The sequence below is a fragment of the Lissotriton vulgaris genome, chromosome 1_1 (assembly GCF_964263255.1).
Source record: "Lissotriton vulgaris chromosome 1_1, aLisVul1.2, whole genome shotgun sequence".
Lineage (NCBI taxonomy): Eukaryota > Metazoa > Chordata > Amphibia > Caudata > Salamandridae > Lissotriton > Lissotriton vulgaris.
This window is the reverse complement of record NC_141685.1, coordinates 677,784,692-677,809,683: the sequence shown is the minus strand read 5'-3', so window position 1 is coordinate 677,809,683 and position 24,992 is coordinate 677,784,692. Positions and strand designations below refer to the sequence as shown.

The 24,992-nt window shown below is 47.1% G+C and overlaps 1 protein-coding gene across 4 annotated transcripts in view; it reads left to right on the top strand.

Annotated features, from left to right (window-relative positions):
* The window catches only part of AGL (amylo-alpha-1,6-glucosidase and 4-alpha-glucanotransferase), a 354,506-nt gene that overhangs the window by 210,802 nt on the left and 118,712 nt on the right, over positions 1–24,992 (top strand). For all 4 annotated transcript variants that reach the window (XM_086954603.1, XM_086954587.1, XM_086954609.1 and 1 more), the window contains exon 24: positions 2,300–2,475. In XM_086954603.1, coding sequence (XP_086810729.1) covers positions 2,300–2,475 — 176 coding nt within the window. The remainder of the gene's footprint in view (positions 1–2,299; positions 2,476–24,992) is intronic.

The window sequence follows — 24,992 nt, the reverse complement described above, 5'->3', positions numbered from 1 at the left end:
CCCAATGTACCACACCCAACCTAGTTCAGTCTACCCCACTCTACCCCATATATACCACTCCAGTGTACCCCACTCCAGTCTACCCCAACCTACTCCACTCCAGTCTACCCCATCTCACTCTGCCCTACCCAACTACCACAATCTACCCCACTCTCATTTACCCCAACCTACCCCCATTCAAATCCACCCCAATCCATCCCACTTCAGTCTACTACCATCTACCCCAATCTGTCCCTCTCTAACTACTCCAATCTACACCACTCCAATCTAACTCAACCTACCTCACTCCAATCTACCCACCCCAATATCCCCTGCCCCAGTCTTCCCAAATGTACCCCACCCCAATCTACCCCAACCTGCCCCACTCCAACCTACCCCACCCTACCCTAACCTACCCCACCCCAATCTTCCCCATCACAATCTGCCCCAATCTACCCCACTCCAATCTACACCACTAAAATCTACCCCACTCCAATCTACCCCACTTCAATCAGCCCAACTCCAGTCTACCCCAATGTACCCACCCACCCACTTTTAGCCATGCTGAACCACACTGGTGTACAACATGGCTAAAGCAGATTGCCTAAGCCAATGACTCTTGCATAGGCAAGACCGATTGTCTTTGCCAATGCGTGTTGGTGTTAGTTGATAAAATAAGCATCTGCAAACTACTTCTAATAAGTGATGACACACAGCTTGTTTCTGTTCACCTCCAGCTTGTTTGCAATCATTTCAATGTTTCCAAAACGTTTCATTGTGACAGTCGTCGTTTCTACTTCTGATCCTTGTGGTTCTAAAATATCATTAGGTTAGGTAAACCATTTTTACTTATGAATATATTAGGCTAATATCAATGAATGGCCGTTATGAACTCAAGAATATTTTAATACGCATTAAAAACTGAGGTTACATTTTCGAGGTGGTGATCCATAACACAATGCATTTTTGCGCTGCTGGGTTGCAGGTCCAAAGATGTTGCATACAGGTTCAGTCACGCTTCCACCACCCTTGAATTTGGCATGCTTCCCTCTTTCAAAAGCAGGAGAAGCAGGGTTGCATCATAGACGTCTAACCTCAGAGAGCTCCTTGGGCTTGTTCTAAGAAAGAAAATCTGGAAAAGTGGATCATGCAATCTCAAGCAATCTCTCAGCTGACCCTAAGTGTATGGGTCACAGATGAGTCAAAACCAATAAAACAATTTATTTGCTCCAATAAAAATCATATTTTCCTTGCACTTGCTTTAAAACTAAAAATATTTCTTTATATCTGTTCCGAGTACACTTGCGTATTAGGTGGCTTAGTTATTGTTCTAATAAAAGTATATGTAGTGGTTCTCTAACATTTTTATTGCATGCATATGGCTTTGCATTCAGGTGGTAGCATGTTTTCTCTTTTTATTGTTGTGGCATATGTCTACAATAAACACAAGGTGATGATGGACGGAGTGCTCAAACTTTTCAGACACTCAGCCCCAGTCACAGATCTGGGTTGAATCCATCATCGTTCTTTAGCTTACCTCTCCACCCCAGTTCAGACACAGCTATATGCAAATCAGTCTTGACCCTGTGCCTCATTAGAACAGTCCGTTATGAACTGCCAAGCCATGTCTTCCCTGGACCGGAAACCAGCATCCTGGGACCGGTTTCGGGCTAAACGGTTTCGGGCCCTCATCAGCCAGACTAGCTTGATTCCAGTGGCAAAGCGCTCAGTCTATCATATTCTTGTGTTTGCTTTGTTCGACCTAAACTGGCAGGGTATGCCCAGACGTGGGTCTCTTGTTCACTTTGCCACTGGATTCAAGCTAGCCTGGCTGATGAAGGGTGTTACCCAGTAACCAGTCCCAGGATGCTTGTTTCCGATTCAGGGAAGGCCTGGCTTGGCAGTTCGGACTGGACTGTTCCCATGAGGCACAGGGTCAAGACTGATTTGCATATAGCTGGGTCTGAAATGAGGTGGCGAGGTGAGCTAAAGAATGATGATGGATTCAACTCAGATCTGTGACTGGGGGTGGGTGTCTGAAAAGTTTCAGCGCTCCGTCCATCATCTTCTTGTGTTTGCAAATGTCTACAATAATAAAGAAAGAAAATGAATGTAACCATTGAACGAGCTTGGCAAGATCTGACCTGTTGGCTTTACTAATACTTTCTGTATAAGTGTGGCCAAGGAGCATTTTATATTGTGTGGTACAATTACTGCCATTTGGAATAAAGCCATACATTTAGTAATTTGATTGAGAGAATAGGTTATTTAATTTCATATTCAGCGAAACACATTAACATTTCATTTTTATTCCTTTCAGCTTTGTTCAGAACGGCTCAACATTTGTAAAGCATCTGGCAATGGGTTCGGTGCAGTTATGTGGAGTAGGACGATTTCCCTCATTACCACCACTGTCTCCTTCTCTGCAGAATGTCCCGCAAAGGATCAATGAGATCACAAAAGAGAAGGAACAGTACTGTGTTTCCTTAGCTGCTGGTAAGTGGACACCTTATTATTCATTTAAGAAATTAAACTTTTCAGATAATCATTTCCTTTATTTTGTACACTTCTGGGTAAATGATTCCTCTGTTCCCCCAGCTGGCTTTGGTTTTGTCTTTTCATGTCTGACCTGTGCTTCATATTGACAATTAATTACTTGTATGGAATGTTAAGATTTAGCCCATCAGAATGTTTAGAATGCTGGCATTCATTTTTGGAATGTGTCTGCATTCTAACTGCAGCATCAGTTGGAGCCGAGAACATGATGCAAACTGGAACATTGGGCCTGTGTGTGCTTAGGGGATTTAGTACCAATAGCCTTTCTGATGGCTACATCTTCCTGTCAGTTCCTAACCACCAACCGTTAGACTGGTCCAGAATAGCTTTTTCCTAGTAACATCACTCCAATGCCGTCACTTGCCATCAAAGTGCATTAGTCATGGCTCTGCTTCTGGACACGACCAGCTGTCATGCAGGAATCAATTCCTGATCCCTTTCTCTCTCTCAGCTTCTCAACAGTGAAATTCTGAAGAGTTTAGAAAATTATTTGGTCAACTATCTCCCCAAAAAGATTTGGAATCCAAACGATAACTTCATGTGGTGCCTCTGATTAGTAGTATAGGTAGGGCTGGCGCACAGCGATTTTTGTAAGGGATTAATCCTTAGTTTTAAGGTGCTATGCAAGTGATGTCAGGCGTCCCTCGACATCAAATATAACAGTCTATGTTGTGGGGTCAGTGGGTCACTGGTCCCATCCTTGTATGCACACAATGATTCCTCTGTGAGTTACAAAGGTTTCTGTAGATTATTTCAGGCAGTGTTTGCAATCATCATTTTATTCATAATTTTCCTTTTTGTAGGTTATTGACATTTTGCCTTGTTCATTTTTGATTTGCATAATCTGATACAATCCTTATATACATCCAATGCATTTCGGGGTTGTCATACACCCCTTCATCAGGGAAAGGACTCTGTAAACACAAAGTATTTGAATCATAAATAATGTGAAAACGAAACGTATGTACAGTTTGCGCATGCACCATAGTGGGACCTAGATCGTGGGTAATTTTGGTAGCGGAGTGTAGAAAAGTGGGGGTAATTTATGGAATACACCATTCTGTGACCCATTTATTCCCGAGTGAGGCAAGCGTGGTGTGCAGGTTCGGCACAAAAATGCTTACGTGTCTCGTTCAGAAAATTAGCGCATGTTCCTGCAAAGAAAGGCGTGGGGAAGCGTGTTAGTTGTCCGTAAGCGGTACTGTGGGTTTAAGCAGTGTTAGTATGGTTCCTAAGTTCAAACTAACCTTGGTGGTTATGAGTAGGGTCCTCCTTTCTTAGACGCTGGTTCTGGCGGAACGCCATTAACCGCGTTTAGTTTCATTAAAGAGGCGTGGTCACGTGGGTTAGTAGGAAGAAGGTGGGAGTGTTTCTGGCCGGTTAAAGAGACAGTGTGATGCTATCGCGCGTTCGGATAAAGTTAAAAACGCCGTGCAGTCTGGGCATAGTAGTTGTGTTACGACGAGCGGGTAGATTGGGTGGTGTGGTATGAGAGGGGTAGGGCAGTGGGTTAAACGGGGGATGTAGAGTGGCATACGAAAGAGCCGTATGGTAATACATAGGTGTGGTTCATAAGTCAAATTAAATCAAGATCAATCAATGATATAATATGTAATATTACAGACTAAAAGATACTAAAGAAAAACCGAAATTAACAAAAAGTCCTTAAATCAATCAGGAGTCACTGACTCGGTCCGTGAGCAACTTTTACAGGTAACAAGAGAGTTCGATTCTTTCATTAAGCCCCAATGGCTTCTGTGTGGAAAGTCTATGGATCCAGAAATTTTCTCTTTGGAGTAGGAATTTGGTGTTGTCTCTACCCTCTTGTTTGACAATGGTTTCCAATATCATGAATTTTAGCTGGGCGATGTTATGTTTCTCTTCGTGGAAGTGTACTGCTAGTGCTGATTTGGTGCTTTTCAGACGAATATTGGATTTATGTTCTGTGAGCCTGGTTTTGATTTTGCGTTCTGTCTTTCCGATGTATAGTTTTCCACACGGGCATTTAAGTGCATAAATGACATTGCTGGTGTCACATGTGGCGTTGACTTGAAGTTTGATCTTATTACCTTTCATCGGGTGGTTGATCGTGTTACCTCGAATAATGCAGTTACAGTTCCCGCAATTGCAGCATGGTTTCGTCCCTGTGTAGCTAGTTTGTTTTCTTGGTTTCTGTCGCACAAGTTCACCTAGGTTACGTGATCTAGTATATGCAAATAGCGGAGGTTCCTGAAAAATTTTACATGCTACACTATAGCAGCTTTCACGAATCCAACCTGAAAACACATTTACCATTCTCCCAAATGGCACGAGCGAAACGGATTACATCTAACCCTCAAAATGCAGCACAACGGATCAAAGAAATCGCACACAAATTTCACAAAAGAGGTTATCCAGGAAACATCATTGAAGACTCCATACAGAGGATCAACAACCTAGACAGACAGAAACTACTACAACCTAGCGCCAAGAAACACCAGACACGTCTAGTGGTTGTCTCAAAATTTTCTACCACGACCAACAAATTCAAAAAGATTATTCACCAACATTGGCCATTATTGAATCTGGAACCAGACTTTAATCAAATTTTTCAGGAACCTCCGCTATTTGCATATACTAGATCACGTAACCTAGGTGAACTTGTGCGACAGAAACCAAGAAAACAAACTAGCTACAAAGGGACGAAACCATGCTGCAATTGCGGGAACTGTAACTGCATTATTCGAGGTAACACGATCAACCACCCGATGAAAGGTAATAAGATCAAACTTCAAGTCAACGCCACATGTGACACCAGCAATGTCATTTATGCACTTAAATGCCCGTGTGGAAAACTATACATCGGAAAGACAGAACGCAAAATCAAAACCAGGCTCACAGAACATAAATCCAATATTCGTCTGAAAAGCACCAAATCAGCACTAGCAGTACACTTCCACGAAGAGAAACATAACATCGCCCAGCTAAAATTCATGATATTGGAAACCATTGTCAAACAAGAGGGTAGAGACAACACCAAATTCCTACTCCAAAGAGAAAATTTCTGGATCCATAGACTTTCCACACAGAAGCCATTGGGGCTTAATGAAAGAATCGAACTCTCTTGTTACCTGTAAAAGTTGCTCACGGACCGAGTCAGTGACTCCTGATTGATTTAAGGACTTTTTGTTAATTTCGGTTTTTCTTTAGTATCTTTTAGTCTGTAATATTACATATTATATCATTGATTGATCTTGATTTAATTTGACTTATGAACCACACCTATGTATTACCATACGGCTCTTTCGTATGCCACTCTACATCCCCCGTTTAACCCACTGCCCTACCCCTCTCATACCACACCACCCAATCTACCCGCTCGTCGTAACACAACTACTATGCCCAGACTGCACGGCGTTTTTAACTTTATCCGAACGCGCGATAGCATCACACTGTCTCTTTAACCGGCCAGAAACACTCCCACCTTCTTCCTACTAACCCACGTGACCACGCCTCTTTAATGAAACGAAACGCGGTTAATGGCGTTCCGCCAGAACCAGCGTCTAAGAAAGGAGGACCCTACTCATAACCACCAAGGTTAGTTTGAACTTAGGAACCATACTAACACTGCTTAAACCCACAGTACCGCTTACGGACAACTAACACGCTTCCCCACGCCTTTCTTTGCAGGAACATGCGCTAATTTTCTGAACGAGACACGTAAGCATTTTTGTGCCGAACCTGCACACCACGCTTGCCTCACTCGGGAATAAACGGGTCACAGAATGGTGTATTCCATAAATTACCCCCACTTTTCTACACTCCGCTACCAAAATTACCCACGATCTAGGTCCCACTATGGTGCATGCGCACACTGTACATACGTTTCGTTTTCACATTATTTATGATTCAAATACTTTGTGTTTACAGAGGCCTTTCCCTGATGAAGGGGTGTATGACAACCCCGAAATGCATTGGATGTATATAAGGATTGTATCAGATTATGCAAATCAAAAATGAACAAGGCAAAATGTCAATAACCTACAAAAAGGAAAATTATGAATAAAATGATGATTGCAAACAGTGCCTCTGATTAGAGCACAATAAAACAGCCTGTAATTCGTGCACCTCCATGCCTCTGAAGGCCATCAGGTAGCGGAAAGCCAAGTTATGTCGTAAAATACCCGAATGGTCTCCTTCACCCACAGGTAGCTTTATAGATAGCTCAGTATTTGCCCAGGTAGAGAAGATGTTTGACTCTGACTCTGATGCTCTCGCAGTGCTTGATAAAGGCTATGGCCATACAGAGGATAATGATTTGGCACTAAAATCCTCCTTTCCCATTATAATACATATGTTGGCATATATCTGGAATTACAAAAAAGCAAGAGGTCTGCACACTTTACTAGAAGAGGGCATCCCATGTCCCTCTAAATCTGCTTTTACAACTGCTGTACATAAAAAAAGTTTTCAGTGTTCGGCTTGCCAGTCCATATGAAAAAGTTGTTAATGGACCTGATCAATGACAGATTTGTTGCCTCGAAAGAAAGTTTAAGTTGCAGTCTGAATTCTACTGATACTTGTTAGATCGATGAACACAGCAGAACCGTTGCATCAGCATGCTTGGGTGCATTCCACTGGCTTCTCTGTAGATGTCCAAGCCATACTTATAGAGTTACAAAAGCAATGGGTAATCCCAGACACGTCACTAGGACCTGCTCAAAGCCACTTGGTCCTGATGAAGACCCTATTGCAAGGACCCCATTTGCCTACAAAAAACCCTGGGTCGAAACGTCGACGGCTTTACTTTGTGTTGACCTTTTTGGACAACCGTGATAGATTCACTGTGTTCTCTTACATTAAGGTTTTATAAATAGTTTGGCCTTGGATAAGGCTGGATTGGCTTTTTTATGAGTTGGATGTATATATATTGTACACTGCCCTCCCTCCCTCTCTCACTTACCCTCACACTTGCACATTGCTGCACTTTTCCCTTCCTCCCCTCCGGGGCACCTCTTCATAATTGTATTCAACAAATGTGATTTTTTTGAAAATAAGAATCTAATGTTCAACATAAAATAAAATGATTAACATGATCATTATCATTTGTATTGGACTTAACAGGTGTTGTTGATCTCTATATTTGATTTTTAAGTTTATGTCCACTGTGGTCACTTTTTATTGTACTAAGCCATACTTATAGAAATGCCCTTTGATGGCTGCTTGGAGAGAATGTCAGCTCCTCCCTAAAGTGCTACAGCTCATGTTTGGCCTAGCATCCCCGGTGTGGCAGCTTTTCCAGTTATATTGAAAGTTTGAGGCTACTTGCCGGTAGTACATTCCTGGCAGAGGCAACCTTCTAGCCTCTCCTGACACCCCAGTAGTCATACTACGCCTTTCAAAGCAGGTGTTGATCTGATCTATGGGACCACGTCAACAACAGCAGCATATGCAGTCTCCACCATTCTGCCCCCCTCTCTCTCTCGCCTCCGTCTGATTCCCCCTTCACATCACCAACTACTGGTGGGAGGATTGGTTCCCATTTTTCAATGGTTAGTAGGTGATCACATGGTTTTCTGGGTCATTCAGCTCGTCCTCAAGGGCTACGCCCTAACACTCTGGTACATTCCTCTGGGCCCCACTCCTTGCAAATTTACATAAAAAGTACTCAGGCACACAAAGGTAGTCCATAACACAAGTACGTAACCATAGAAGTAGTTCAAAAGTAGTCCAACTGGGGGGGACAGGTGCAGCCGTCTTCTGGCGAACAGACTACGAGTAGTACACCAACACCAAGGGGTTAAAGAGCTCTCTCGCCCAGATGGGTCCATGGCCACGAAGGATGCCCAGATCGCGGAGACTTTCCGTAGCTTTTACGCCACTCTTTACGCTTGCAGCCCATTGGCCGCTCCAGCAGCGGCCGAATATCTGGACTCGGTTACACTCCCCTCTCTTGAGCCCTCTCAGGCAGAATATCTTGAAAGAGATATCCGCATTGAAGAAGTGATTTCAGCCATCGCCAAGCTCAAGCTGGGGAAAGCTCCAGGTCCGGATGGCTATACAGCCCTTTTTTACAAAACGTTCTGCACTTACGCGTCTTTTTAACACCTTCTCGGACCCAGGCGCCATTCCGCCTGATCTCTTGCGTGCATCCCTTACGGTCATCCCCAAACCGGGAAAGGACCAGGCCAAGTGCGGTTCCTACAGGCCGATATTGCTGCTAAATGTGGACCTAAAACTATACACGGGAATTCTAGCGGTCCGGCTGGCTCCCCACCTGCCGGGCCTTATAGACCCCGATCAGGCGGGATTCATCCCCGAGCGCCAGACGGTAGATAATACCAAAAGGGCTGTCCACCTCATAGAAAAAGCCTCCCGTATACCTGGAGACAGAATGCTGTTAGCGGTAGACGCCGAGAAGGCGTTCGACCGGGTCCACTGGCCCTATCTGGAATAGGTTCTAGCGAAGTTGGCATCGGGGAGAAATTCCGCACCCTCATATTTAAGTGCTATAAGTTCCCCTCAGCAGTAGTACGAGTCAATGGTTACAGCTCGGAGAGTTTTAATATAGAGAGGGGCACGAGGCAGGGTTGCCCGCTGTCGCCACTATTATTTGCCCTATATATGGAGCCGTTCACTCAGAAAATCCGATTCTGCGCAACAGAGATAAGATTTGGTGGCTTTACACATATCATTAGTCTCTATGCAGACAATGTCTTGTTGTCCCTGGAGAACCCGCGGACGGCCCTGCCGGCTTGCATGGCGGAGTTAGATACCTTCGCTAACGTGGCCGGGTTCAAGATGAACATGGACAAATCCATAGCCCTCGATCTGTCTCTGAACCCCTCTACACAGGCCCACTTGCAACACCTCTTCTCTCTCCAATGGGCATCCGACACAGTGCCATATTTGGGGATCCAGCTAGCCCCTACGCTTCCAGCTATGGTGCAGGCCTACTACACTATACTTAGAAAGAAGGTTCAGGAGGAACTGAGACGCTGGAAACACTTCCCCCTCTCTTGGCTGGGCAGGATAGCAGCCTTCAAAATGACAATCCTTCCCCAAATTCCTTATCTTTTCCAGGCATTACTGCTGCAACAGCCGATGAGGTGGATCCAACAAATGCAGGCGGACCTCGCTAACTTTATCTGGCAGGGCCGGAGGCCGTGAATGAAGAAGGCTCTAGCAATGCTGAGTCCAGAAGCCAGAGGCCTGGGGATACCGGACCTCCTTAAATACTTCCAGGCGGCACAACTACGCTATTTGGTGGAATGGAGCAAGTGGGAGTCGGAGAAGCACTGGCTCTTTCAGGACCAGGCGATTGCAGGGCGCCTGCGCCAAGAGATACCCTTTCTTCGCAAAGCCCACCGACCTGCTAATCTTTACGCCTCGTTCGTCACACGGGTCCCCTTGGTAGTGTGGGATACCACTAACGTCAATCACGACCTTACCATATTCCCTTCCCCACTCACCCCACTGGTTGATAATCCGGATTTCACTCCAGGCCTGGCGAGGGGTGCATTCCACATTGGAGGCCCGCGGGGCGTCGAGTTCTTCACCATGTCTACGGCCCGGACAGGGTTCTTCCTTTTTCGCTTTTTAAACAGGAATATAACCTCTCGGAGACAGACCGGCTGCGTTACATGCAGGTTCGACACTGGGCACTCCAGCCGCAGATACGGGAGTCGACGGATAGGAAACTCCGACCTTATGAACCTTATGCAGCAGCCTGCCTGATCGGGAGCTTGCCCAAGTTCTCATCAGATACTAAGGAACTGGAGAAGTTGCATTGGCTCCCTATACGGAAGAGGATTTTGTTTAAAGCCCTCTACATTGTCTTCAAGGCATTGCTTGGTCTGGGCCCGGTGTTTCTTCAGGATCATTTCCAGTGGTACAGACCAGGGACATAACTTAGGTCTGCCACTATGGGACTGATTAAAACATCTCGGATCAGGAAGGCACGCTGGGGGGGCAGGAGCTTTGTTGGGGGAGCAACAAAGGCATGGAACTCCCTCTCCCTGATTCTTAAACTAAACTCTAATCTGTTAGCATTTAGAAAAAACCACAAAACATGGCTCTCCGGGAGTCTTACTCTCAGGGAGTTACCACTTCAGCGCCAGGACACCGATCGGTATTTGTGCGTCTACAAGTGTTATAAATAAATAAACGATGGCTTCTTTCGCGCACTTCGGACTCCAAACTGATTTCAGACCTCTACAAATTCCTACAAGTCAAGTCAAGTCAAAATTTGTATAGCGCGCTACTCACCCAGAGGGTCTCAAGGCGCTTAAGGGAGAGGAGTTCGCTACTGATCGAACAGCCAGGTTTTGAGTTGCTTTCTGAAGGAGAGGTGGTTCTGTGTAAGACGGAGGTGGGTGGGGAGGGAGTTCCAGGTCTTGGCCGCCAAGTAGGAGAAGGATCTTCCTCCCATGGTGGCTCTTCGGATGCGTGGAATCGCGGCGAGGGCTTGGTTGGACGATCGTAGTTGGCGAGTGGGGGTGTAAAAGGTCAGGCGAGTGTTGAGGTATCTGGGTCCTAGGTCGTGGAGTGCCTTGTGTACGTGGGTGAGGAGACGGAACGTGATTCTCTTGTTGACGCGGAGCCAGTGCAGGTCTCTCAGGTGACCGGATATGTGGTTGTGGCGAGGTAAGTCTAGGATGAGTCGAGCGGAGGCGTTCTGAATGCGTTGAAGTCTTTTCTGCAATTTGGCTGTGGTTCCGGCGTAGAGGGTGTTTCCGTAGTCCAGTCGGCTGGTGACAAGTGCTTGGGTGACCGTCTTCCTTGTTTCGGTGGGGATCCATCGGAAGATCTTTCGGAGCATGCTTAGGATGTTAAAACATGATGATGAGACGGCGTTGACTTGTCTGGTCATCGAGAGGGAGGAGTCTAGGATGAATCCCAAGTTGCGAGCATGGTCCGTTGGTTTGGGTGCGCTGCCTAGGGCCGGGGGCCACCATGAGTTGTCCCAGGCAGAGGGGGATTATCCTAGGATGAGGACTTCCACCTTGTCTGAGTTCAGTTTAAGGCGGCTGTTCTTCATCCACTCGGCTACGTCTTTCATCCCTTCGTGTAGGTTGGTTTTGGAGGTGGTTGGGTCTTTGGTGAGGGAGAGGATCAGCTAGGTGTCGTCTGCGTAGGAGATGATGTTGAGGTTGTGTTGGTGTGTGATGGATGCGAGGGGGCTCATGTAGACGTTGAAGAGGGTGGGGCTGAGCGATGAACCTTGTGGAACGCATATGACTTCGGTGGCCTCTGATCTGAAAGGGGGGAGGCAGACTCTCTGGGTCCTTCCGGTGAGGAACGAGATGATCCAATCCAATGCCTTATCTTGTATCCCGACGTCCCTGAGGCGTTGTACAAGGGTGCAGTGGCAGACCGTGTCGGTCGCTGCAGAGAGGTCCAGGAGGATGAGGGCCGCTGTTTCCCCGTTGTCGAGCAGAGTCCGGATGTCGTCTGTGGCTGCGATGAGGGCGGTCTCGGTGCTGTGGTTGGCTCGGAAGCCGGACTGTGAGGGGTCGAGGGAATCGGCGAGCTGTTTGTTGACGGTCTTCTCTATGACTTTGGCGGGGAACGGGAGGAGCGAGATGGGGCGGTAGTTCTTAAGTTCGGTGGGGTCTGCTGTAGGTTTCTTCAGGAGGGCGCTGAGTTCAGCATGTTTCCAGCTTTCCGGGAAGGTAGCGATGCTGAAGGAGCAGTTGATGATGTCCCGGAGATGGGGTGTGATGACGGAGTCGGCCTTGTTGAAGATGTGATGGGGGCATTGGGTCGGTTGGCGATCCGGAGTGGATGGAGCTCATCAAGCGGATGGTGTCTTCAGTGCTGATCGGGGTCCAGGCGTGAAGAGTGGTGGTGAGGGGTTTCGGTTCAGTGGTGAGGGGAGTGGACTGTTCGCCGAAGCTGTTATGAATGTCTGCGATCTTGCTGTGGAAGAACGAGGCTAGAGAGTTGCAGAGGTCTTGAGAGGGAGTGATGTCGTTGTTGCCGGCGCTGGGATTGGTGAGCTTTTTGACAATGCTGAAGAGTTCCTTGCTGTTGTGGGCGTTGTTGTCTAGTCGATCCTTGAATGCTGATTTCTTGGTGGTGCGGTTCAGCTGGTGGTGTTTGCGGGTGGCGTTCTTGAGGGCGGTCATGTTGTCTGTGGTTGGGTTTCTTCGCCAGGCTTTCTCGAGGGTGCGGCAGTTCTTTTTGGAGTTCTTGAAGTCGTCGTTAAACCAGGAGGCTTTTTTGCTTCCTGGCTTGTTGGGATGGGTTTTCAAGGGTGCTAGTTCGTTAGCTCAGTGGGTGATCCACTGTGCGAGATTGATGGCTGCTTGATTTGGGTCCGTTGATATGGCGGGAGGGTTTTGGTTCAGAGATGTGGTGAGCTGGTCAGGGTGATTTTGTTCCAGTTTCTGCGGGGAATTTGTTGCGGGTCGTGGTCTTTCTGAAGCTAAAGTGGACGCAGCTGTGGTCTGTCCAGTGGAGTCCCGTGATGTGATTGAAGGAGATGTGCTTGCTGGAGGAGAAGATTGGGTCGAGCGTGTGTCCGGCGTAGTGGGTGGGGGTGTTCACCAGTTGTTTGAGTCCGAGATTGGCGAGGTTATCCAGCAGGGTGGTGGTGTTGTTGTCGTTGTTGTTTTCCAGGTGGAAGTTGAGGTCCCCTAGGAGAATGTAGTCATCGGAGGGGAGGGCATGTGGGCTGACAAAGTCAGCGATGTCTTCGCTGAATTGTGTGCGGGTTCCTGGGGGTCTGTAAATGAGGGTGCCTCTGAGTGTGGTCTTGGGGTTGGTGTGTATCTGGAAGTGGAGGTGTTCGGTGGCTATGGGGGTGTTGTCGGAGTTGGTCGAGATGCGGATGGTGTTTTTATGGACGATGGCGAAACCTCCTCCTGTTTGGTTGATGCGCTCCCTTCGGATGATCTTCTATCCGTCCGGGATGGCTATGGCGATGTTGGGTGCTGATGAGGCGTTTATCCAGGTTTCCGTGAGAAAGGCGACGTCCGGCGATGTGGTGTCGAGTAGGTTCCATAGTTCAATGGCGTATCTGTGGACAGAGCGGGTGTTGAGCAGGATGCACTTCAGGTGGTTGTTGTTGGAGCTCTGTTTGGCGTTTGTGGTTGTAGTGTGGGTCCTGATGCAGCAGAACTTGCAGGATTGGCAGATGAAGGGTTCATGGGTGCTTCCTGGGGCAGCTCGGTGGCAGTCGTGGAGGCGGCCGGTGTTGAGTGCGGTAAGGGTTGCGCCGTCGTAAGTTCGGCGGGCGGGATGGCCTTTGCGGGGTCCAGGGGGTCTGGCTCTGGGTGCGGTCCAGGCGCGGACGGGCGTAGACGGGCTTACATTTGGCGCGCCTTCGGCGCGCTTAGGGCGAGCCCGCTGCGCGTATGCAAGTCTGCCATAAGTGGAGAGTGGAGGGGGGCGGAGCGAGGGAGGAGCAGCTGGGAGGCGGGAGCGGGGTGGCGAGGTCCGGGGATGCTCGAGAGAACGGGGGTGGGGCCGCGGGGAAGCAGCGGCAGGAAGCGGGGAGGGTTAAGAGCACAAAAACAATGCAGGCGAGATCGGGGCCACAAGTAAGGCAATACAGTAAGGCAATACGATACCAATACAAGTAAGGCAATACAATACCAGGCTCTATTGGGGCACAATCAGGAATACAGTAAGGCAATACGATACCAGGCTGACGATTGCAGGCGAGATCGGCACAAGGAAATGCCAAGGAGGCACAAGGAAGGCCAAGGAGCGGGTGGAGCGACCGTTTCTGACTAGGTCAGGACGGTCACATCTCTTCACGTCGCGGGACTTCCTTTTTGTTTATCAGTGGGAGGGAGGAGCAGCTGGGAGGCCGGAGCGGGGTGGCGAGGTCCGGGGATGCTCGAGGGAATGGGGGTGGGGCCGCGGGGGAGCAGCGGCAGGGAGCGGGAAGGGTTAAGAGCACAAAAACAATGCAGGCGAGATCGGGGCCACAAGTAAGGCAATATAGTAAGGCAATACGATTCCAGGCTCTATTGGGGCACAATCAGGAATACAGTAAGGCAATACGATACCAGGCTGGCGATTGCAGGTGAGATTGGCACAAGGAAAGGCCAAGGAGGCACAAGGAAGGCCAAGGAGCGGGTGGAGCGACCATTTCTATAACCCAGGCAGGGAACAATGGGAACGCGAATTAGGCAGGACACTGAGTCATAAGGAATGGGACCAGATCTCGTATAGGGCGCGCCACTCCGCATACCATACCAGACTTACAGAGACGCTCATTAAGGTCTCCACGTACTGGTATTACACCCCAGAACGGATGCATGAGATGGATCGCAGTAGAGACGAGCACTGTTGGTGGGGTTGCGGACACACATGCACCTTTTTGCATCTCTTGTGGGACTGCCCACTCCTCCCGGATTACTGGAAGCAGGTGATAGACGACATTGACACTCACTTTCAAACAGAACTGCCCCGCTTCCCTGCCTATGCTTTGTTAGGGCTCCCTAATCCGTTGACATATCCCTTGCGCTTGCGTAGGGGGCGCCAGATGTCGATCGCCCTGGGTTCTGCTGTACAGAACATTCTTACACATTGGCGTACAGCTTCAGTCCCCTCCGCTACAGGCTGGTTGCATAAATTGTGGTGTGTGTTGGGGATGGAGAAACTCTCGCTCACCCTAACGGGAGACATAGACCAATTTGACGACCTCTGGCAACCGTTTCAGTCTCTGTTGGTAACTGCATTTATGGAGCTCACCTGCCCGAGATACCTTCGCCTGTTGCGGCTTACGGAGCCCAAAAAGGCAGACTCCTAAGGAGGTACGGATGAGGGATCACTCACAAACGGGTGTGTGGGAACTACGGGTTGGCGAATATGAGCACTGGACGGGGGGAGATGGGAGGCAGAGGGGGGTAGGGGGGAGGGCTTTCTTTTTGGGGATAATTGCTGCACGTATGGTCTTTACATGCCTTTGCTGGTCAAGTTGGCCATTGAATATTATGTCCACCCCCCTTGGGGTTGTACTTATCTTCCACTTGCTTTCTGTCGCTACTAGACTGCATAACCTGTGCAGTGTATGTTTTGTCTTGATTGTGTTGCTCTCAATAAAAAGATTTAAACCTAAAAGTAGTCCAAATAGAATTTTCTTCTTTTTATTTTCCAGTCTTATTGTACAGAAAATGGGACACACTGGCAGCCAACACGTGTTTTGTCCTATGGACTTTTTCAAGGCAATCCCAAATGGCATGTCGAGGCGGGCCGGGGAAAGTCAGAAGTAATTGCACACAGCTGCACGGAGAAGACACATGCCATGTTGTACCTAGAAAAGAGAGAAAAAAACCTAATATTAGCAAAATCAAAAAGATAGATTACCTCAAACAGCAAAAGAGTAGCATATTGGGACCAGTTCGTGCACAACGGTGCACACAGCTGCACGGAGACGCCACGGGCCATATTGGACCTGAAAAACAAAGAAATAAACATAAGATTAGCAAAATAAACAAAATGGCTTACCTCTAACAGCAAAACAGCAGCATACATACCTGTCTGAACCACTTCGTGCACAGCAGTGCACACAGCTGCACGGAGACGCCACGGGCCATATTGGACCTGAAAAACAAAGAAATAAACATAAGATTAGCAAAATAAACAAAATGCCTTACCTTAACTGAAAAACAGCAGCATACATACCTGTCTGAACCACTTCGTGCACAGCAGTGCACACAGCTGCACGGAGACACCACGGGCCATATTGGACCTGAAAAATAAAGAAATAAACATAAGATTAGCAAAATGAACAAAATGGCTTACCTCCAACAGCAAAACAGCAGCATACATACCTGTCTAAACCACTTCGTGCACAGCAGTGCACACAGCTGCACGGAGACGCCACAGGCCATATTGGACCTGAAAAACAAAGAAATAAACATAAGATTAGCAAAATAAACAAAATGGCTTACCTCGAACAGCAAAACGGCAGCATACATACCCGTCGGAACCACTTTGTGCACAGTGGAGCACACAGCTGCACGGAGATGCCACGGGCCATATTGGACCTGAAAAACAAAGAAATAAACATAAGATTAGCAAAATAAACAAAATGGCTTACCTCTAACAGCATAACCGCAGCATACATACCTGTCTGAACCACTTCGTGCACAGCAGTGCACACAGCTGCACGGAGACGCCACGGGCCATATTGGACCTGAAAAACAAAGAAATAAACATAAGATTAGCAAAATAAAAAAAAATGCCTTACCTTAACTGAAAAACAGCAGCATACATACCTGTCTGAACCACTTTGTGCACAGCAGTGCACACAGCTGCACGGAGACGCCACGGGCCATATTGGACCTGAAAAACAAAGAAATAAACATAAGATTAGCAAAATAAACAAAATGGCTTACCTCCAACAGCAAAACAGCAGCATACATACCTGTCTAAACCACTTCGTGCACAGCAGTGCACACAGCTGCACGGAGACGCCACGGGCCATATTGGACCTGAAAAACAAAGAAATAAACATAAGATTAGCAAAATAAACAAAATGGCTTACCTTAACTGAAAAACAGCAGCATACATACCTGTCTGAATCACTTCGTGCACAGCAGTGCACACAGCTGCACGGAGACGACACGGGCCATGTTGTACCTAGAAAAGAGAGAAAAAAACCTAAGATTAGCAAAATCAAAAAGATAGATTACCACAAACAGCAAAAGAGCAGCATATCGGGACCAGTTCGTGCACAACGGTGCACACAGCTGCACGGAGACGCCACGGGCCATATTGGACCTGAAAAACAAAGAAATAAACATAAGATTAGCAAAATAAACAAAATGGCTTACCTCCAACAGCAAAACACCAGCATACATACCTGTCTGAACCACTTCGTGCACAGCAGTGCACACAGCTGCACGGAGACGACACGGGCCATATTGGACCTGAAAAACAAAGAAATAAACATACGATTAGCAAAATAAACAAAATGGCTTACCTCCAACAGCAAAACAGCAGCATACAAACCTGTCTGAACCACTTCGTGCACAGCGGAGCACACAGCTGCACGGAGACGCCACGGGCCATATTGGACCTGAAAAACACAGAAATAAACATAAGATTAGCAAAATAAACAAAATGGCTTACCTCCAACAGCAAAACACCAGCATACATACGTGTCTGAACCACTTCGTGCACAGCAGTGCACACAGCTGCACGGAGACGCCACGGGCCATATTGGACCTGAAAAACAAAGAAATAAACATAAGATTAGCAAAATAAACAAAATGCCTTACCTTAACTAAAAAACAGCAGCATACATACCTGTCTGAACCACTTCGTGCACAGCAGTGCACACAGCTGCACGGAGACGCCACGGGCCATATTGGACCTGAAAAACAAAGAAATAAACATAAGATTAGCAAAATAAACAAAATGGCTTACCTCCAACAGCAAAACAGAAGCATACATACCCGTCAGAACAACTTCGTGCACAGCGGAGCACACAGCTGCACGGAGACGACACGGGCCATATTGGACCTGAAAAACAAAGAAATAAACATAAGATTAGCAAAATAAACAAAATGGCTTACCTCTAACAGCAAAACAGCAGCATACATACCCGTCGGAACAACTTTGTGCACAGCGGAGCACACAGCTGCACGGAGACGACACGGGCCATGTTAAACCTGAAAAACAAAGAAATAAACATAAGATTAGCAAAATAAACAAAATGGCTTGGACCTCTAAAAGACAAAAAAAACATAAGATTATTGCAAAAGAACAGATAGCTTACCTGAAACTAAAAAAAAGCCGCGGATCGGAACCATTCCGTGCACAGCGGTGCACATCGCTGCAGGGAGACGCCACGGGCCATGTTGGACCTAGAAAAAAGAAAAGAAACATAAGATTAGCCTCAAAAAACAAACATGGCTTACTTTTAGACGAAAACAACAACAACATACATACCCGTCTGAACAGCTTCGTGCACAGCGGTGCACACGGCTGCAGGGAGACGCCACGGGCCATGTTGGACCTAGAAAAAAGAAAAGAAACATAAGATTAGCCTAAAAAACAATCATAGCTTACTTCTAAACGAAAACAGCAACAACGCAAAAGAGCCGCGGATCGGAACAACTCCGTGCACAGCGGTGCACATCGCTGCAGGGAAACGCCACGGGCCATGTTGGACCTAGAAAAAAGAAAAGAAACATAAGATTAGCCTAAAAAAACAAACATGGCTTACATCTAAACAAAAACAACAACAACATACTTACCCGTTTCAAGAGCTTCGTAACAGCGACTTCTAGCAGAGACGATCATGGGAAAATGGCATTTAGAATCCTACGGCCATTTTCGGACTTGGGGGCGTGGTTTTGAAGTTCTGAGTGACAGACAACGTCACTGTCTAAAGAACATCAAAAATTACGCCCCCAAATCCGAAAAGGACGGGGCTTGTTTGGAGTGACGCATCTCTCCTCCAATGGCTGGCCTCCGTTTAGGAAGCCAGCCAATGGAGGAGAGACGGGGCAGGGAGGCGGGACCTTCTGCGCTACTGAGAGTCATTAAATCACCGGCCTAAGACTGCGCAAGCGCAGCCTTTTAGGCCTTCGACCTAAAAAGGATAGCGACTCCTGCCATATGAGTTTGGGCTGAAACCCAGATTTTCGTAGGTTTTTTTTTTTTTTCGTCCTAAACTGTTTGTCTGCTTTTAAGTTTGTCTCCTGAAGAAATAGACAAACTGGGTTTTGATGTTTGATGTATTTAAAAATCTCCTCTTATAGCCATTCAAACCCTTAACATTTAATGGTATTGACTTGAATGTGGCATTGTTTGCGTTGCATGTTGGTGTTTTCACTCCCTAAGAGGACAGGTGTCGTGTTCCCACATGCTGGTGTGTTCCTTTCCTCCCACAAACCCCTCATTCCCTCTTCTAGGTTCAACTCCAAAATTGTCAGGTGGCACTGCTGATGAGACTATTGATGGGATCCCCAAAACACATACTAGTTCCATAGGAAAAACGGATAGTCTGAACAACATGGTGTCTTCTGCCATCTGCACTCAGTCCCTCGCATGCTCCCACCTCCCTTGCAATGTCATAGTTCGCTTTTCACAAGTACAAGCAGCACAGTGGTTGTTTCTTTTTTTTTTTTTTACAACATATTTTATTAGTATTTGTAGCCACATTTGACCCTTAGGGCCCGATATACTTGAGTATATTGGTAGAATACAAGACAATGGCTTAGTTTCTGTAGCCAATACATCAATAATTACCAGTATTAAACATTAATACTAATGCATCCCATAGCCCTATCTTATCTCCTTGCAAGTTCCCAGTGACATCTGATTATCATCTTGTAAATACAATATAATTAATATTGGATAGCTGTACCTTTGTTAGGGCGTATCGTGTGTCTCTAGTGGGGTCGGGGGTGGGTGTAGCAGAATACCGCAGTAATCTGTCCAGTGCTGCCATATCTTGGCGTGTTTTTGTGGACACCCTAGGGCAATGAATAATGGATGTTTCATGCCCATACAGAAATCTAGTTCTTGCTTCCATACTCCTATCAGGTGAGAGGTAGGTGCTTTCCAGAGTTGGTTGATGTCTCTTTTAGCTATGATGAGGCCTAGAAACAGAAGGTGGCGTTTATATTTATTGCCCCCTGATTTCATCGGTTACGTATAGGAGGGCTAATTTGGGGAATGTGGGAAGCTCCCAACCCAGAACCTTGGATAGACACGCAAGTACTTTCTTTCTGGCTGCTGGCAGAGTATCTTGTTCTGCATTAAGCTGTCTGTAAAAGTCAGCAACGCTGCCAGCAATCAATGATAGATCCGTCAGGACCTTCCCGTCTGGGCTTCTGATGCATTGTGTATGGGCTGGCCGTGTGGCTTGTTGACATAGCCTGTGCAGTAGTTTACTAGATTTATCACCCCATTGGTAAATGTGGCTTCTGGATGCTAGCCATATTTTCTTTGCTTCTGCCATTAACTCTCCCTGGTATATTTTTTGCAGTTGGACCATTTGCCAATGCGCCAGCGCCCCCTCCTCACCTCACCCCTGCATCTGCATGGTCAACGACTGGGCTTCGATTTGTATGAGTTTTTCACGCTGTTAGCGTTTGTGTGCACAGAGGGAGATGTCAACACCGCAAAGGGTCGGTTTCATGGCTTCCCATAGGGACCCAGCTGAAGCCACTGTCCCTGTGTTTGAGTCAATGTAGTCTTTATGACCCAATATATGTGTTCGATATTGTTGTTATGGAGATGCCACGAGGACATATGCCAGCGAAGGAGGGGGTGGGGGGGCGATTGGGTCGTATCTGAAGGCTGCGTGATATCGGAGCACAATCTGAGAGGCCCCTGGGCAGTGTCTCTGTGCCAGTGACCCTATATGTATAACTGTCAGGAACTAATAGATACTCGATGTAGGAAAACGTCTGGTGTTCCTGTGAGTAATATGTGTAGCCCTGGTCCGTTGGATAAAGCATACGACATGTGTCTCTCCATCCAATGCCTTTAGACAAGCGCAATAGATGTGATTCTTCTGTGTTCCCTGGTCCCCCCGGGGGTCACCATCTGTCTAGTTGTGTATGCATTACATAATTTCAGTGCCCCGCTATGGCCATTATTACTTCTGGTATATCTAGCCAAATAGCTGTGAGTCTTTCGATGAGGGTCTGGACCAAGGGAGGGGGAGCATATACACCACCTTTTCACCAGATATGGTGCCTGCTACAATGACATATCTGCCTTGATTATCTATACAGGAGTGTGCTGAGTGTAATGGAACTCTACGATGTATCAGGAGCGCTGTAACTCTGGAGCCCCTAACAAAGCCTGAGTGATAGACCGAGTCATAGCCGAATCTGGAGAGACATGGGGTCTTCGTATCCAAAAGATGTGTTTCCTGGAACATTAGGACATCTGCACCTAGGCGCTTGGCCTTTCGGATCACCACTCCCCTTGTGAGGGATATTGCAGGTGGTGCATAATCACACGTAAATGGGCCACTATGATGATCGAGTGTAGCATAGCATGCAGAACTAGTAAACAATCCATGTGTGTCCCCCTCCAAACCTCAGTACTTCAGTAACATTGAAGTACCTGTCATGGCGGGCAGGTATTGCCTACTTCAATGGAGGTTGGTGACCGTGCCCTTCCAGTGGATCCCCAGGAACCAACCCACAAACATTATGTTTACCTGATTTTCAGGTGATATACCAAACATAGCCTGTAAGAGATGAAAACAAAACATTTGGTGGAGTTTACAGTATCCCACATATTGTAAGTGTTATCAAAATTAATAAAATAAATTACACTGCTAAAAGTACGGTATATCTTTATGCAGCCAAAATAAATAAACGTCCATGGTTCATTGCCCTTGAATACTTGATTATTTTTTTCTCACCTATTCTTCTTGTACCATGGTTGGATTGTTTGAACGAAATGTGTTCTACCGTGTGCTATTTATAAAACGTTCTTAGATGATCTTGTCCCCCGCCCTCTTTTTGTCACAGCACATCAAGGAGACGTGTGGGGAAATGATGGCACGCGACGAGGGTGCGCTGCCAGTGCTGCAGCTCGCACACTCCTCAGGGTCACATTAAGCGTCTGTTATTTTGCTGCTGTATTATTTCTGTTCCTCTGTGTATTGGCCTCAGCTAGCAAGGTGCCATTTCCCCGACGTCCTCTACTGCAGATGGGTTCTTTTAAAGTCGATGCATTTTGTGTTTCCGTTTTGATTTTATCAGTTCATTGTGTTAGTTGATGCTGCAAATTATGGAAAGCGTCACAATCTCCCATGTTTTTTCTCATTATCTCTATACTTTTTGAGGCGATGAGGGTAAATGGACTCTTTGTACCAATCAGAGAGAAAGCTGAAATTATGATTAAGGAACTGAACAGCTGCACTACACAAACACAAATGAAATATATGTAGACAAACAAAACAATTGATCTTATTCAGATATAGGCCCTGGTACGCATCGCATTGTTTTATACCTGGGATTACTACGACATCTTGCAAGGATGCCTTGGGTGCATGCAAGCACAAACAGGCCTTCTATTCCCCTGTGGGGTGGTAAACAAAAGTCATTGTACTGCAGTGAGCTCCTCGCTCCTCTGGGTCCTGGTGCCACAGTTTCTGCTGTACAAGAGATATCCGTGTCCCTGATGATGGCCGGGCACTGATTCCAGCCCTCCAGAAAATGAGCCTACTACGCAGTAGCTGCTGTTACTGGACTGGGGTGGGGGGTGGAAGGGGGTTAATTAACCCCTCCCAAAAAACTTACCCTAAAACGGACGGACGGCCACCACCTCCCCTGCGTCCTCTTCCTTCTTCATTCCTGCAGTCCGTCCAGCAGTAGGAAGCACCCGACACACAGGTTTGCCTGAGCCAATCACAACGCTGCAATGCATCCTTGTGATTTGTCCGCTCAGACTGGAACAGGGAGCCTGTGCATGGTCCTGAGCAGGCTGTGTAATGCAGCCTGGTAGGAACATGCAAAGTCGCATGGACTATTTGGCCGCCCCAATAGGGCCCACCAAACAGTTCATGCGCTCTTTGGGAGTGCAAACCACTCCTCCCGTGCTCTGTCCAGTCCCGCCCCGCCCCACACTGCACAGTCACTGGCTGCTGCATGCATTAGGAAAAATAAAATGACAATAATGATAGGTGCTTGTCATTTTGTTTTTCCTTTTTGTGCAGTGGGGCACTGCTCCTCCACTTAGTGGAGGAGCCGCCACTGCTACTACGTAGCAGCTTGCCTAACCCCACCCAGTCAACCAGCGAGCTGTAGTATTGAGGCCCACTACCCTCCTAACCCCCTCCTCTTCTGACAGGATTTCTCATGTGCACACCAAGGGTCTGATTGGGATCACAATTAGGTCCGGGCACTCCCAAAAAAGTGGCCCACATTCGCGTATTGTCCTTTTCATAGCTCACTATCTGTTGGCCTTATTGGAATCTGGCCGGTTATTTTTTGTTAATTCGTTTTTGCACTTTATGAAGTGTGAGCTCTGCCCGAAGGCATTGGAGCAATGTATGTGAGCTCCACTTACATTACACAATTCATTCTTATTTTGGGTATGGAGGTTAAGTGATTTGCTCAGAATCACAGGATGTTGAGCTGACCCTGGGACTCGAACCTAGTGCCAACGTTGGTAGCTCTAACCAGAGTGCCACATCCAATTTTATGTAACCCCCCCCTCTCCCCTCCCCAACAACGCCAAAAAGACACTGGGGCCGAAGTGACAACACTGCGCCCCTAGAGAAGCCACTTCTCTTACATGCCCCTCCCCAGATGACTATAGCCTCAGGGCGATGACCTGCTGCTCCAGGGGGACTTAAGTGAAAATGGCCCAATGGCGCAAAATCATCTGCCCCCGCGAACCCCCTGCATACTATCACCCTCTCCACACCCGCCATGGCCTAAGCATTATGGCCCAGCGTGGATAACATTGCTTCTAGTAGAACAGGCTACACGAGACAGGGCGCCGAGATGAGAATGCCCCAAAGGCCAAAGCAGCACCTGCCCCCCCCCCCTCCCACCCCCCCCAGCCTCAGTTTACAGCATGGCAGGGGAGTGACCAAGATACTGGCACCACATTACAGTGGCCTGGCGGGGACTGAGGAAGAAATCAAGTCTCTGGGGCCGGTTTACAGAGACTCAAAAACAGGCCCGGGTGCCCTCCTTCTCAGTCCGAGCCTGTGTGCACCCATTGTCCTTCCATTTGCATGGGCGCTTCCTCAGACTCTTTTGTTATCCATATTGTTCTGTGTGGCAGTAGCAGAGCCTTAGTTTCATGGATGGCCTCTATGCTGCCACCTCTTTCCTGTGTCACATGTTTTGATTCAGATTTTAATAGTTACCTCAAAAAATATTTATAACACAGCAAGTAACGAAATTGGTTACATTCCTTTATTGCATTACAGCAGTCACTAAGAGGGATTCACATGACAGAGAAAGCAAATGCTTGCTTACAGTTGAAAGCCTGAGGTCAACCCTGGTCAAAGGACCTGTGAACTTTCAACTCTCCCAGGATAATGGATATACCTCTCAAAGTTGTTTTGCCATGAGTGCTCTTATAAAGTACCAAAGTAACATGTGCCTCTATTTCAGTTAAAATATGCCAGAAAATAGTAAGGATGTAGAAAGATGGCAGCTGCCAAGAAAGTTTTAGCTTTCAGTTATTAAAGTTGGAAAAAAGTGGCGGGATTTACTTTTGGGAAACAAAACAAACATTGGGAAAGCCAAGAGGTGTGCCCTTTTCTAATGGGAAGTTTTCAGTAATAGTTGGGTGACTTTGTGTTTTGGCCCCAGCGGTGCGAAAGAGAAAACTCTATAATGAAGCAACACCTGACTACACCAATATGTAAGCTTGGTTTACGTCTCCTTTACTGTTAAGCTGTACATTTAACGAAGAATGCCAAGGAAAGGACTCAAGGTGAAGTTTAGGTTGTAAATAGCGAACTTAAAGGACATAGACAGCAAAGTATGGCTTGGTGTATACTTTTGGCATAGGGAAAG